This window comes from Chenopodium album, chromosome 14 (assembly GCF_948465745.1).
Source record: "Chenopodium album chromosome 14, dcCheAlbu1.1, whole genome shotgun sequence".
Lineage (NCBI taxonomy): Eukaryota > Viridiplantae > Streptophyta > Magnoliopsida > Caryophyllales > Amaranthaceae > Chenopodium > Chenopodium album.
The window spans coordinates 7,045,966-7,061,070 of record NC_137847.1 but is presented as its reverse complement, the minus strand read 5'-3'; the positions used below and the strand labels follow the sequence as shown (position 1 = coordinate 7,061,070).

Below are 15,105 nucleotides of genomic sequence, written 5' to 3'. Positions count from 1 at the left end.
TAAAAAAATAGCATTTACGCTTTTCTTGTAGAGTCTAGATGATTCTCTAGAATAAAATTTTGATAATATTACAAGCTGAAAAACAAAAAGAATCAAACAGAGGAATAATAAAATTTTGCATCAATTTATTCTTGGGTACCCTATGAGTACTTAGGACTCTTAGGTGTTAAATTTTAGTTTTGAGTTTGGATTTTGCTCAAGTCCAATGCAACATACATTTATACTTAGTAATGCTGTTAATTCTAATATGAATATATGATCATTGAGTATAAAGTTTGGTATCTTGAACCCAATGTAAAAATCCAAAATAATAAAATACAGAATAGTGTTTTTTTTTTAAAAAAAAAAATTTTAAAATTTTTTATATTTGTATATTGGTCCAAGGGCTTTATTTTTTTATTTTTTAATACTCTGTAATTAAACCCAATGTAAGAAGAGCTGAGTTATTCAATGCAGCCAAGCTTGAGCTCAGCTTAATTCAACTCAATAATACAAAGAAATACAGTAAATCATTAAGTTGATACTAATTAGATGCAGAGCATATACGCATTATTAGGATGCATCATATCAGAATCTCACTAGAAAAGTGGTATCTTCTTTTCTAACAAGCTAGTAACAATAAATCTTTAAGGTAGGTTAGGATTGATAAGAGAACTACTCACACCTCCTTTCCTTCAAATTAAATATAGAATATACATCCAAAGCCTAAGCACAAAGGCATTCTACTCCCTTCAAAAAACATGTACCTTGAAAAATTGCATCTTTTAAAGTTGTGGACTCTCATTTTACGCTCTTAATCCCAAAATATAATCGAAATTCAGATGTCCTTTGCATCTCATAACAACGAATCTAATAGCAATATTTAAAGCCACCTTTGTACAATTCTACAATCCCCAAAATTGCATCAAATTGAAAGAATAGAAAGAGACATGAGGGGCTTCCATGGGGTAGTGCTCGGAAGTTGGTATATTTACCTTGCTTATAGTGTTTCTGGTTCTCCATTCACTTCAATTATCTATCTACTATTTTTTTCTTCCAAGATCCAATCAAATTCAGGGAAATTAGATGAATACCCAGACCCTAAAATTAAAAAAAGAATAATACCTGAAAATTTAAAATCAATCAAAACCTTATAAAACAATTGAAATTAAAATTGAAAATACCTTGAAGATTGTCAGTGACTTTGTGGTTGAAACTTGAAACCAATAATTCAACCGATTGAATGGGAAGATGAAGAAGTACGTAATAATAGAGAGAAGGTATACAATATTTTTAAAAATCTTGTAATATTAAATGGGGGCAAATTCATAAATACACATTTTTGGGGTTATAATTGTCACAACACTATTCATAAGAGCAAGATTCTACTTTTTATAAAGTAGGGAATCTTGGCCTGGGCGGACCCACAAGGACAAGGGGCAACCCACTTTCAAAAAAAAAATCAGAGAAATTATATATATATATAAAAAAAAAAAAAAAAAAAAAAAATTAGCACTGAAGAGTGAAGACAGCACGTGGGTTAAGAAAAGAAGGAAAGAGAAAAATTTTCAGAAAAAAAGGGAGGAAAGAGAAAAGTTTTAAAATTGAAAAACCTAAGTGAGAGAAAGTAGATCGCGCACCTCCGACCACCGCACCACCGAGGCACCGACCGCCGGACTTCTCACCGCCATAGCGCCACTACAGCCCAGCCCAGACCCGGCCCCGGCAGCCCACACAGCCACGTACACAGGTCAGTTTTTTTTCTGATTATTTCCTAATTTTTATCTTAGATTATAAAAAAATTAAAGAATTAGTATATGAGTAAATGTGTTTATGTAATCATGTTTTTGAATTAATTTTTGATTTAGTTTATTTGTTATTAGTTTGTGAATTGAATTGTGAATTTGTGATTTTGTGAATTATTTGGTGAATAGGGTGAATGGAAGATTGAAACTTTGAAAGTAGACAAGTAGTTTGTGAATTTAATTAATATGTAAATTAGTTTGTAACTTTGTGTATTGAATTAGTTTGTGATTTGGTTTTTTAGATTTTGGATGCTTATTGTTAAAAAGATGATTATTGAATATTAAAGCTTGTCAAAACCAAGTTGCATGAGACTTATCCTCTTATTCATTTGCTTATCAAGTTAATGCTCATTCTTCCCGTTGCTACGGCAAGTGTTGAAAGAGTCTTTTTGGCAATGACATATATCAAAAATAAATTGAGAAATAGTATGGGTGATCAACTTATGAATGATTGTTTGGTTACTTTCATTGAGAAAGAAGTGTTTTTACAAGTCCCCAATGAAGATATCATTGATCGATTTCAAAGAATATAATGAAGACTCGGAGGATATTTTAGTAGTATGTAACCAAATTGTATTATTTAATGGATTTTGGGATTGTAACTTTTTAGTATTAAACAAGTAGTCAAGTATGTACCCGAATTATTTGTATTGTGTACCCGTTTTTTTAAAAAAACATGTTGTTGTTAGTTGAATTATCGAAATTGTCCCCCCATTGTCAAATTTTTAGGTCCGCCACTGGGCGGTTGCCCCTCCTGCCATGGCTCGGGGATGGCCATCGGAATGTTTGGGTTTCGGAAACAATTGGGAATTTTCGTGCTTCCTAGCTTTTGATATATTGGTTACTACTCGTAGTAGTTTTAGCAGAGTTGGATATTTTTATGTGAATTTTTATGTTCTGTTCAGCAGGGAGCATAACGTATTCAAAATGTTACAAAGTCTTCCACAGCAGGTTGTACCATCGCCGGCTAGGCTTGGCCTGTCGAATCCGAATTCACCGGCTCTTCAAAGTCCCAGTGCAACCAAGTCCTCTTCGCAACCCACCCAGTCTAACCAATCCCATCAGCAGGTTGTATTACCAACTCCAAAAACTACCTCATCCACTCTTCTATCTCTTCTTCCTCCTCTTCAAAGGGCCCAAGCACTTCTGGTGCAAATGGCAGCCTTAGCTGCCAAGCTCTTTGAGGTATCACCTAATCGTTCTGTTTGGGTTAACTCCTTTCGTAGCTCTCTTCCAACTTTTCTTCCTTCTCAAACCCATTCTACAAGCACTCCCCCAATCGACGCTTCTACATCTACTACTAAAGAAATTATTGCCCTTTTCACATCACTTCAAACTCAGTTATTTGAAGCTGTTGCAGAGCTACAAGAAATCCTTGATCTTCAAGATGCTAAACAAAAGTTAAACCAGGAAATCGAGGCCAAAGATTCTGCAATTCTTTCATTTGCTAAGAAGCTTAAAGAAGCAGAGCGGGTTCTTGACATTCTGGTTGATGATTATGCTGATTATCGCCGTCCAAAAAGATTAAAATCAGAAGATTCAGATAGTTCTTCCAGCAATACTACTGTTGCTTCTCAGTTAAAGTTGTCAGATGTCATATCATATGCTCACAAAATCAGCTATACAACCTTTGCACCACCTGAGTTTGGTGCAGGGGGGCCACTTCGTGGGGCTCTCCCACCTGCCCCGCAGGAGGACCAAATGCGAGCCTCCCAACTCTATGCCTTTGTTGATCTCGATGTAGGGCTACCTAAAACAGTGGAGGACGAGAAAAAGATTGAACCACTCATCGAGACCACTGCTTTACCACCTGCCGACCCCATGGCTGCAATTAAGGGCCTCATGCCTCCGAATATTACAGTTCCGGCTGGCTGGAAACCTGGTATGCCTGTGGAACTTCCTATGGATATACCACTACCTCCCGCTGGATGGAAGCCTGGAGATCCGATCAATTTGCCCCCATTGGAATCTCTTCCTATGGCTGCTAGAGCTGGTCAACAACCACCACTGCCTGCTGCTCCACCTGTGTTTCCGAGGGCACCTGAACCTATACAAGTGCCACATATTCGGATTGATATTTTGGATCAAGATGATGATAGTGATGAGTATACCAGTGATGAGGGAAGCTCAGATGATGAAGATTAAGAAAGTAGTGGGAATATATATTGCTGTGTTTGGCACTTTAAAGGCTTGGGAATAGATGGGAAGATTGATATATGGTAGTGGGATTGAGGAGGCACGTATTCCTATCATTTCAGGAACTGTAGAGTACAGGCCCAGTATGGTAAGTGAGGCTGAGGTGGTTTCCGGATTTTTTAGGTTTTGAAGGAACTTCAAAGCCAACTGAGGAGAGGTTCACTAAGACTGAGGCAGCCCAGTCCACTTCCTGCTTGTGTCAAATTAGTCCGTGCTGCTGCCTACCAGATCCCAGTGTCCAAGTGGTTGGAGTGACATGGATTCTTGCGATGCTTGCTCATTTTTATGTACACTAGGTAATTCATTAGGAGATAAATTTGCATCAGTTTCCTACATTTATTAGATTGTATTTAGATAATAGTGTTTTGTTATAAATGGGAAACATCATTTGTTTTTTAATTATGTTAGTTTCCTATTTCATGTAATTCGATCTAGGATAGTGTTTAGAGCTTTATTGTTTACTTGGAGTAGTAAAATTCTAGCCCCCATATGAAGAGTGCTTAGTGTCATTAATTATAACACAACATTAGGGAGAGTTTACAAACACTCTTAGGATACAACTTTTTTTTTTTAAGGGATTTATCTCTTTGGGTACTTCTTTGGTGCTGAATTTATCTCTTTGAAATTGTTTCAAAAAAAAAAATCTCTTTGAAATTCTTTCAAAATTCTAAAGAAATGATGAACACCTTTTGACAATATTATGATATGCTCTTACTGCCTTAGAACAGTAGGAAATCAATGGGAATTGGACAAATTTATAAAAGACGAGGTTTATTTCTCACTATCTTTGAGTGCAGCATTTTACACTAGTAGCCGAGAGTACAGTTATACTATCATCAAGAGTATTAACAGCAGCGAGTTAAGATCTAAATTCTGAAGTTAGCCCTCAAATGTTCGAAAAAGTACAGCCATTCTTTGAGTGCAGCATTTTACATTAGTAGCCGAGAGTACAGTTATACTATCATCAAGAGTATTAACAGCAGCAAGTTAGGATCTAAATTCTGAAGTTAGCCCTCAAATGTTCGAAAAAGTACAGCCATACTGGGCAATGTGCCAATGGCTAAAGCTTAAGAGATGTCAAGAGATTGGCTAAGGCTGAAGAATTATTTAGTTATTTTGTTTCGTCCCAGCCTAAGATGCAAATGCTGCATGTTCGTTCCTTTCATAGCTCTTGTTCTCTGTTGCATTGTGGCAACGACAAATCAGCCATGTGTTGAAATATTGGCGAAAGAAGTACCCGATTGAATATACATTATTCAAATGTTTGGCTTACTATATAGTGGTTTATACCCAATTGAATTCACTGTGTCTGTGTTACTGATTGCTGAAAGAAGATAAAAACCAATAGAGGGAAAATTGCGGAGTATTAGATTAGAAACTTAGCATTGCTATCATTAGCTGAAGCAAAATACAGTAAAAATCTGCAAGCTAGTTCTACTATATCTATCTAAGAATTGATCCCCTCAACTGTGTCAATATCTGAGAAAATGTTTGTTACATCGGCAAAATTACAGAAGAATACTTGGGGGAAAAGAATAGACATTGAATCTTCCGAGTAGCAACCTTTGAAGAATAATACTCTTGTTCCAGGCAGCTAACATATCAGCTAGAATCAGGTCTTTGTATGGCATGGACATTTACAACGGGAAAAGCTATGTATGGAGACAAAAAGGTGGTCGAAAGGCATCGATCAAAGCAAAACTCTGGTTTTTGTATTGCTTATACAGAAGCAGTGTAGTTGGAGAAGATTTGTATCAAAATGTCCAGAGTTTCCGGGTAAAATTTCCTAGCAAACAAATAACAAGGGCGTTTCACTCCATTCCATACACAAGGCTTCACAATCACTTGCTTCTGCAAATATTGAATGACAGAAATCAGAAATAACTTTATAAAAAAACTAAGTCATCTTAAAAACTTTTATGAAATATATTAAAAAAAAAAAAAAAAAATTTACCTTTGCTTCACTAGTTTCATGCACAGTTTCATCAATAGACTGCAATATCAATAACACAGAGTTCAGAATTATAACTAGTTTTAGCAAAAGCATGAGAAATTAGATTAACTGATATAAGTCATACAACTCCAATAAAGAACAGTTAACACACTGAGAGTACTAATCATGCTTAGACGCCTAGTAGATCTGAAACACACACAAAAATCAGCGAGACTGTTTCCCTTGTTATTGTTTCTATTCACAAGAATCACTCTAGGCATCTTGGAATATAAGAAAATGTTAAGGTGTATTTTAATCAAGGTATACTAAGATATGGGATGCTGTCATTCAATTGTCGTTATGTACTTAAAAATCATTGAAAAACTGCCTTATTTTTGTTGACCTAAATATGACTTCCGAATACACACAAATTCTTTCAACACCTAACGAGGACATTCACATGTACTTCGGTATTTTCAATTTATCATAGGAAAGCTAGTTACCAATGACGTTCTAATACAGGGCATCTTGTTCTTGAACTATAAAATGAGATCTCAAGGTTTTAACAAAAAATACCCAAATCCTACCGTTGCTCTAAAGTATATATTCCAAAAGCACATATATATTTCCAAGAACTATCCTTATGGAGCAGCATATTAAATAATTGATTGATTAAGTTTTAAAAATAGAAATAATCTTGCAATTAATAAAAAAAATAAAATACAAACATTTCGTTTTAGGAGAATTGACCAAACAAAAACTACGTCGTATTTCTTTTGGCTGGTTATAGTGGTTAATGGGGCATACAAATTAAGTCGAGTGGGAATCATCAACATGAAAATACTTCCATATATGCCCATGTTCGGTTGCAATGTAAAAATTATATATTCTTCAAACTAATTTTTTCTTTCTAAGATAATTCCTATTTGTTAAGGGGATTAACGGATTATAAGTGAGAAGATGAACCTAATTGCATAAACAAGATAGAATCATACCGTAATTTTCTGCAAAAGTTCATAGCTGACATCCTGTGCTCTATAGGATTTTGGATGCCACTTATGTTCAGACCAATCAACATGAGTTACTGACCAATTTGCCATCCCCCCTGGATCAACAATCTATGCATTGCCAAAAAACAAACTTAGTTGGACTGAAACGGATAATATATAGTGGTTTTGACAGAGAGAGCATTCTTAGTGACACTCACATTGAAGAAAGTTGGCAAGTAATGTTCGTCACAATAGCAATTGCGTCCCTCAAAGCCAGGCTGTAAAGAGAAAAGATCGATCAACATTTTGCTTTGACCTAAATAAAAGCCTCCGTATAAATTTATCTAAATGTTATGCACTTATGCCATGTTCTATAGCAAAAGAAAGGAGCTCACCCTGCAGTAATTTCTAAACTTCGAATAGTAAAGGGTATCAGAAATTACAATCATTGCATGCTGCCGCTTCAAGTGAAACCACTGCATAAACGTAACATTAATAATTAGTACATAATAGATACCATGATATGAAACTTGGCATACATAAAATTGCATAATGGGATAAACCAGTGTTACGGTGTAGACAGAAACACCAAACAGCTACTAAATTCCAAACCAATTGTCATAAGTTAACGTAAATCTCAGAACAAAAGGCTAATTATAATTCCCAACAAGCCTGTATAATTATTAAGTAGAATCTATAATAGAGTTATGGAGCTATACAAGTAGGCTGTCTAATGCCAACTGTCATAAGTTTACATGAGATTCAGAACACAAGGCTGCCTATGTTTCCCAACAAGCCTATATGCGCTGTTTAGCACAGATTTAATATTACTTTTTTCGTTCTTCAATAGGCACTTCAACCACAAGTCAAATGTTCACTGAACAGATGGCATAAATTGGATTAGAAAGAGACTGTTGGTAAGGTGCATACTTATAAGTCAAGGATAAAAAGCAACGAGCTTATACCTATTTTTGCTACAATTATTACAAGAAAAGAAATTTTCAGACAGAAATTATCTATGTAGACATTGTTTGAAGAAGTTTAAAGTAAAATACTCCCCCGGATTTTTTTTAAGCCCCAGTTTGACTTTTTGCACTGTGTATGTAATCCACTTCGACCAATGTTAGTGATTTATACACAAGTGGTCATGTGGGTACTTTGTACTTGTTGGGATCGTTTCAATGTATAGTTTCTGAATATCAATTTTTTTATAATTAAAGATATAATTTGTCAAAGCTCTTCATTGGAAAACTGGGCACTTGAAAAAAAACAGCGAGGGATAGTAAAACACAACCATAAGTCTGTTATGTGCTTATCAAAATGATGACTTGATGAGATAGAAGAGATTTAGGCACCTTTGTCTAATGGGAACGGTCAATGTTAGTGTTTTATACACTTTGACCAATGTTAGTGATTTATACACAAGTGATCATGTGGGTACTTTGTACTTGTTGAGATTGTTTCAATGTATAGTTTCTGAATATCAATTTTTTATAATTAAAGATATAATTTGTCAAAGTTCTTCATTGGAAAACTGGGCACTTGAAAAAAAAAAAAAAAAACAGAGAGGGGTAGTAAAACACAACCATAAGTCTGTTATGTGCTTATCAAAATGATGACTTGATGAGATAGAAGAGATTTAGGCACCTTTGTCTAACGGGAACGGTCAAGAAAGACATGATATTTAATTTAATTTGGTGAAAGTGCATGAATATTTTACCATATCAGACAGAATCTAAAAGTGGAATGGCTTCTAAAATGGCCAAAACTACAGAAAAATAGACAACTAAAGCATGCAGTATTTGACACAAAAAATATAGCATCAAAATAAGATTCAACCAGTCTGCAACTTTCAGAAGATCTGATGTTAAACATGCCAATTTCTGTGCGTGCCAGACTTCTAGGAGGCAGTGTCATAAGACCAAGAAAGTTTGACCTTTTCAACATTGTTAAGCAGATTTTGTAATAATATAACCCTATGATGGAACTCATTATCCCCCCCCCCCCCCCCCTCCTCTCTCTCTCTCTCTCTTACCATAATAATCAATTGAATTTAAAGCCAAATTTCAGAAGCAGCAGTTGTTTCATGACATTATTATAAGCACTTTTCAGGAATGATATGTGATTTCTCACCTGTGCACCCTTACGGAAGTCCTCTTTTTCTATTTCGGGTAACATATGTGGTGAGTACCTGTCATTTCCATGAGGACCTGGATCCAAGAAACTGGCAGATAAAGGCAAAAGAACAGGATTAATGTACAATTCAAAACTGACTCAAATCTATTTGACTTTAAGAAGCTATGCAAATAGTACAAGCAATAACCTTTCTGTATAGAGGACCGCATAACACAGTAACTAATGAAACATAAAAGCTCAAATGTTTAACTCACTGAACTCACCTGTCAATGTAACTAACATTTGTGTACATCAGATAGTTGTACACATACTCAAATCTGTGCAACGGAATACAACTGCAAGAAAAGAAAAGTATTTGATCAGAAGCCAAGGGTACTGTGCTACATAATGGAACAATAACAAATACTTGGAGGCAATCTATACACACCTATCAGAAAGCAATACAAAGTGCTGGTTATCAGGATCTCGCAGTGCATTGCCCAAAAGGCGTCGTTCTGCATCTATCATTGAAACTTGACCCCAACCAACCTGTGACAAAAGGCAACAATGTATTCACATAATTGTCAGATCTTTATAATTTTCATAGATTAGGGCTGCAAAAAATGTCTCATCAGATTTATTTGTGCCATTAAAAGAAATCAGTTCAACTTGTACAAGCAAAAAATGATTGATCAATTTATCTCAAAGTGACACCACTATAATGGGTTCCTTTAACTAATATAAAGATTAATTAATAACCAGCACAATATTCAGTACAAATAAGAAATTAAGTGAAATCTAGAAAGTACAAACCTTGTCACTATGGATGTCTCTATCAATGAAATATTTGCTCTGATGTACAGGTTTTCGTTGAGATGCATGCACATAAACACTGAACTTTCCCTCGTGACCCTGCCATATTAGATGAGTACTCTCAGAGCATAATAAACAGATAGATAAATTAAAAGAGAATGCATGCACATAAAAACTAAACTTGCCATCATGAGTCATGACTCTCGTGAGACTGCCAAATAAAAAGAATAACTAAGGGAGTAAGGGTACACATATAAGAAATAGAAAAGATACATATTGCAGTTAATAAAGTTTTCAGAAGACAGCAGAATCAATCTTATCACTGTGATAGCTATCCTCTGGCAGCATTGACTAAACAAGATTTGTTAAGGTAAGATCATAACAAGCAGTCAGCTAATGCCATTCATGGGATAATTTACATGCAAAATATGCATTGCTAATTTATTCTAGTCAGAAATTAGCTAATTATTTTTAAAAAAAATATTGGTAAGTGTTGAAGAAAATTATTAAATTCATCTCTGTTCCCATGTCATTGCAGGGAGAAAATTATTAAATTTGTATACTTGGGAGCTCAATACCAATATTAATGCACTTATTAGTTAATACAATGGTCTTGTAGAATTTCATTTTCTTTTCTTTTAATTCAACCCGAGGGTGCACCGGTGCGAAGAGTGGAAGAGTGGGACCATGGAGGGATTAAACGAGGAAGAGGGAGACCAAAGATGACTTGGTTGGAAGGAGTGAGGAAGGATATGAAGTGCATGGATTTACGTGAGGATGAAGTTTTGGATCGTAAGGGATGGAGGAGAAAGATTTATGTTGATGACTACACGGAATAATCAAATTTGGTTCATGTTAGCCGACCCCACTTTTGGGATTAAGGCTTTGATTGATTGATTGATTGATTGATTTTAGGTAAAGAAAACAAGAGATTTGGTGATTGTTTCAGAACTAATTCCGTGATCCAGGAATCATTTTGTAGAATAAACCATGTAAACTGTAAACTTCTTTTCAGGAGGGTCATGGGATTTGGTTGTAAAAAAAAATTAAAAAAAAAAAAAAAGTGGGGTTTGATTGTTCAGAGGCAGGAAAAAAAAACATAACACAGTGAGGAGATGGGATTTTATATAGGAGTAAGAATTTGTAATGAATGGGACTAAAGGGCGAAGGGAACAAGAGAACTACTAGATGCATAATTTTTCAGTACTTAAATGGTACTAAGAAATGCAAAGACGCATAGCTTAGCTTATAGCATAGAAAAGGAAGTACATGGATCATGACAAACTAATCTTAGATAACCCACAATAACCACCAACTGCATGACTTCCAAACAGTCTTCATTAAAAAAACGCAGAGACAACACAAGTTATTATTAACTGCATAGCCTCTAAGGCTCTAAAAGAAACATGAAAGAAGTGTGAAGTGTATTTTAAAAACTAATATTTATCAGCTACCCTACATTAGCTACTGGCTGTTTTAACACTTCAAAATTCAAGTAGTATTATTAAGTCCTAGCAATAAACTTAGTATTATAAAACTAGAAACACAATTAGTCAGAGCTTAAATACTTGTACATTGTAAATTGACGTTTCAATCTTATAACGATAAAAGTACTATTTCTTGGTTCCCAAGTTAATAAGTACAGAATAGACGATTGACCTACATAGTCACTAGCTAAACTCAGAGGCTATATAGTATAGCATAGGAATTATTAGACAGGCCCATCTCTTAAGCTTGTCAGTGCCAAATTGACAGCATTGCATAAATAAAGTTTACAATGAAATGTAGGAAGGATAAAGAATATACTTACAGTAAAGAATACATCCCAGAGATTCTCAAAAGGCAATGATCCAGGAGTTAAGAACAAGAAAGCAATTTTAGGATTTTCAGTCTGTTGAGGAGGAGTTCTCAAAAATTCTTGAACTAAAACTTGTGATGCCAACTCTTCATCAGTCAATTCTCTTCTAGTATAAGATGGAAGCCATTCTTGAAAAGCTTTGCAGCCTCTTGGTGAAAAAACATAGCAGGCTGAGGAGTTTTCGGGAGGATATACATAACCACAAATCACAAAAAAGCTGACCAAGCAAACCAACACAATAATCCAAACTGGTCTCCTAGAAACATGTCGATGGCGATGCATTGGCAAAATTTGCATGCTTAAGCCCCAGGCTTCTGTTGCCTTCATCTTTTAGCCAATATATCACAGAAGAATCAAAACATGACCTATTTTGGCCTCAATATCACTATTTGCTTCACTCTTAAGCAAGATGGAAATAAAACACCACCTCAACAAAATTGAGATATTCAAATGCTCAAGGAACCCAGTCTGTAAAAGTGGAGTTAATTCCATTAGAAGAACTATTGCATTGTTTTTTCAGAACTACCAAACATGAAAGCAGCAAGAGTTCAATTTCAACAAACAAAGCAATGCAAAGTATTTCACCCACAACATAGTTACATAGGAACAAACAAACAATCAGATGATTTCGGTTATACAACGGATTGCTCCGAGTTTTAATTATTTAATCACGTATATGCACTTGTGAGGAATATGGGGATCCAGAATATAGATAATGAAGCACATAGAAACACAACATAAAGAAATTACTGATTTCAAAACTTCGATTTTGCAATTGTTAACCTTATATTAATCACGCAAACCACATGAAAACTACAAAACTTAATTGTAAATATAAACACACATATTTCCTTCAAAATGGTCAAACCACCTTTCAACGAAAAAGCCTCTTTTTACAAAAACTCATTTCCCTCCAAAGGAGTCAAACCAACCTAACACACGAAAACCCCAGAAACACCCACAATTACTTTAAAAAAAATATCAACAATTTCACCAAAAATCCATTCAAAAACAACCAATTAACTTCAATTATAATTTCATACGATGATAAATTGAAAAAACAAATAATACCCAGATTCCAGAATCAATCCTAAAGCCATCATATATAAAAAAAAAAGCAATTCAAAAGTTACACAAAAGTAATTCAAAAGTAATGAGTTATTAATATTAGAAAAAAATTAATAATGACATGTAATTAATACCTGAAAAAGGCGAGAAATTCAAAGTACCCAGTTCAAATCTAGATTAAAGAAGCTATAAAATGTTCAAGATCTAATACCCAGAAACCAAAAATCAACGAAAAGAGATTTAAAGAGCTTGAAGAAGAAGATAGTATATATACTATTTAAAATAGTGTAAATTGGGGAAGATTGAAGGAAAGACTTGGTCTTTTTATGCTCTTTTCTTCTCTAACTTTTTGTATATAGAATTAATTATTGGGAAATTTCCTAGCTAAATCAATCATTATTCAACTTGCAAAAAAAACCCAAAATTGAATTTTTTTTTTTAAAAAAATCCAAAAATTGATGGGTTTTTTTGTTGGGTATTGAAATTGATTAAATTGATTGAAAAAGAAGAAAATAAAATTCCCAGGAATTTTCAAGGGCTGAATTTGAATTTGGTGAGAGATTTGGGAGCTGTTTTTGGAATTGTTTAAGAAAAAAAAATGAAAATGAAAAATAATGTGGGTTGGTCTTCTTGGTGGTGACCATTGACGAAGGAATGAGTCGTTGATTGTTAATTGGCTGTTTATGTTTGGAAAAACAAATAAAAATAAAAAGAAATTAAATTAAACAAAAAAAAGACTGCAAAAACCAACACAATTTTGATTTGTTTGTCTTCTTTTTATTCTTGTGGTTGAGTTTGACTATAACCCAAACCCGTATTAGCCACGTTAATATGGGGTTACACGGTTATTAATTTGGTTTGTTTGTTGGGTTCAAATGTTTGAATTGTGGTTAGGGTATAGTGGTATACTCTATCTGTTTTTAATTAATTAGACCCAATTTATTTCACCTTAAAAAAAAAAAAAAACAATATATATATATATATATATATATATATATATATATATATATATATATATATATATATATATTACTTCCTCCGTTTTTTAAAAGTTGCAACACGCACTTTTTCACGGTATTTAAGAAATGTAAGATTCACATGATATAATATACTACCTCCGTTTTATAAAATCTGCAACAATTTCACAAAAAGGAAACTACACATTATGTGCAACAAACCAAAAGTTTCCCATTTTAGTAAATTTTTTTGTGTAAAATTACCAGCATACCCTTACTAAATTTTACTTAACTTCAATAAATAACATATTAACTCTTTAACCCAAATTAATTTATCCATAATTAAAACCCTAACCCACATTCTCTCTCCTCCCTCACAACCACATCCACCACCAACATCACCATTTTTTTTCTCTCTTCCCTCTCAACCACCACCAACATCACCATTTTTTTTCTCTCTTCCCTCTCAACCACCACCAACAACACTATTCTCTCTTCTCTCACAACCACGAAACCACCACCACCACTCAGATCAAGTCTTCGCTTTTCGTTATCCTCAACAGAAAACTCGAGCCGCTGCCGCCTCTGTTTCCCTTTTCAAAGTCGTCGCCGTTCACCCCTTTCACGTTACCCTGCTAGTTCGCCGCCTCTTTTACCCTTTTCAAAGTTGTCGTCGTGCGATTTGGTCGCGATTTGGTGGTTGTGCGATTTGGTTGGTGGGTTCGTTGGTGGTGGTAAGTGGGGGTTTTGGTTCTTTGGTAGTGAGTTCGGGTTTTGGTTCGTTGATGGTTGGGTGAGTTTTTGGTGGTGGTGCGAGTTGATTGGTGGTGGTGAGGTGGGGCTTCGTTCGTTGGTGGTCTGGTGGTGGTGTTGGTGGTTAGCTTGTGGTGTTGGTGGTGTGGTGGTGTTGGTGGTGGTACGAGTTGGCTGGGGTTTTGGGTGGTTGTGGTAGGGTTACTTTCTTTCTCATCCAATAATCACATGACCCTTTGTTTACTAATTTTTGCTTAAGAAATTTTGCGCTGGTAATTGTGCAAGCCACTTTGTTGCAGATTTTATGAAAAGGAGGTAGTACTTTAAAATGGGATGAGTGGTTGTTAGGAATGTAATTTTGTGGGCCATGTGCTTTAAATAAAAGAAATAGTATAGTTTTAAGTTTTTCCCTAAAATAGCTTTCCATTTATAGTGTATTGCAAGTATTATGACATTTCCATTATAGGGAAGTGTTGCAAGTATAAAAAAACGGAGGAAGTATTTAATAAAATTAATTTCAGTTTAATAAAATTAATTTCAATTTAGTAAAAATAATTTATGTTTCGTAAAAATCAATAATTTCAATAGGGAATTAGTAAACATAATTTTCAGTTCAACAAAATTAATTTCAGTTCAATAA

At 34.6% G+C, this 15,105-nt stretch overlaps 1 protein-coding gene and 1 pseudogene across 3 annotated transcripts; one reads left to right on the top strand and one right to left on the bottom strand.

The window, feature by feature from the left end:
- The first annotated feature begins 1,505 nt into the window (after positions 1-1,505).
- Positions 1,506-4,405, top strand: LOC145578771 (mediator of RNA polymerase II transcription subunit 4 pseudogene; annotated as a pseudogene). Of its 2 annotated transcripts, none has more exons than XR_014098913.1 (2): positions 1,506-1,729; positions 2,693-4,405. The product of XR_014098913.1 is annotated as a mediator of RNA polymerase II transcription subunit 4 pseudogene, transcript variant X1 (transcript). The 2 variants fall into 2 exon arrangements; XR_014098914.1 differs by having other exon boundaries at positions 2,690-4,405.
- Positions 4,406-5,346: 941 nt separating this feature from the next.
- Positions 5,347-13,434, bottom strand: LOC145579974 (glycosyltransferase BC10-like). The gene is made up of 11 exons (XM_081637285.1): positions 12,891-13,434; positions 11,641-12,156; positions 9,831-9,929; positions 9,466-9,566; positions 9,302-9,373; positions 9,036-9,126; positions 7,298-7,378; positions 7,121-7,180; positions 6,909-7,031; positions 5,935-5,973; positions 5,347-5,831 (listed from the first exon to the last, which is right to left on the bottom strand). The coding sequence occupies exons 2-11, from the start codon at positions 12,013-12,015 to the stop codon at positions 5,700-5,702; spliced, it is 1,173 nt and encodes a 390-aa protein (XP_081493411.1). The 5' UTR covers positions 12,016-12,156; positions 12,891-13,434; the 3' UTR covers positions 5,347-5,699.
- Between the last annotated feature and the right edge of the window lie 1,671 nt (positions 13,435-15,105).

Coding starts and splice junctions, on each gene's coding strand:
- LOC145579974 (XM_081637285.1), bottom strand. CDS start 12,015: ATGAAGGCAACAGAAGCCTGGGGCTTAAGCATGCAAATTTTGCCAATG. Junction 7,181..7,297: donor AGTTTAGAAATTACTGCAGG/GTGAGCTCCTTT, acceptor TTCTCTTTACAG/CCTGGCTTTGAGGGACGCAA. Junction 5,832..5,934: donor ATGAAACTAGTGAAGCAAAG/GTAAATTTTTTT, acceptor CAATATTTGCAG/AAGCAAGTGATTGTGAAGCC.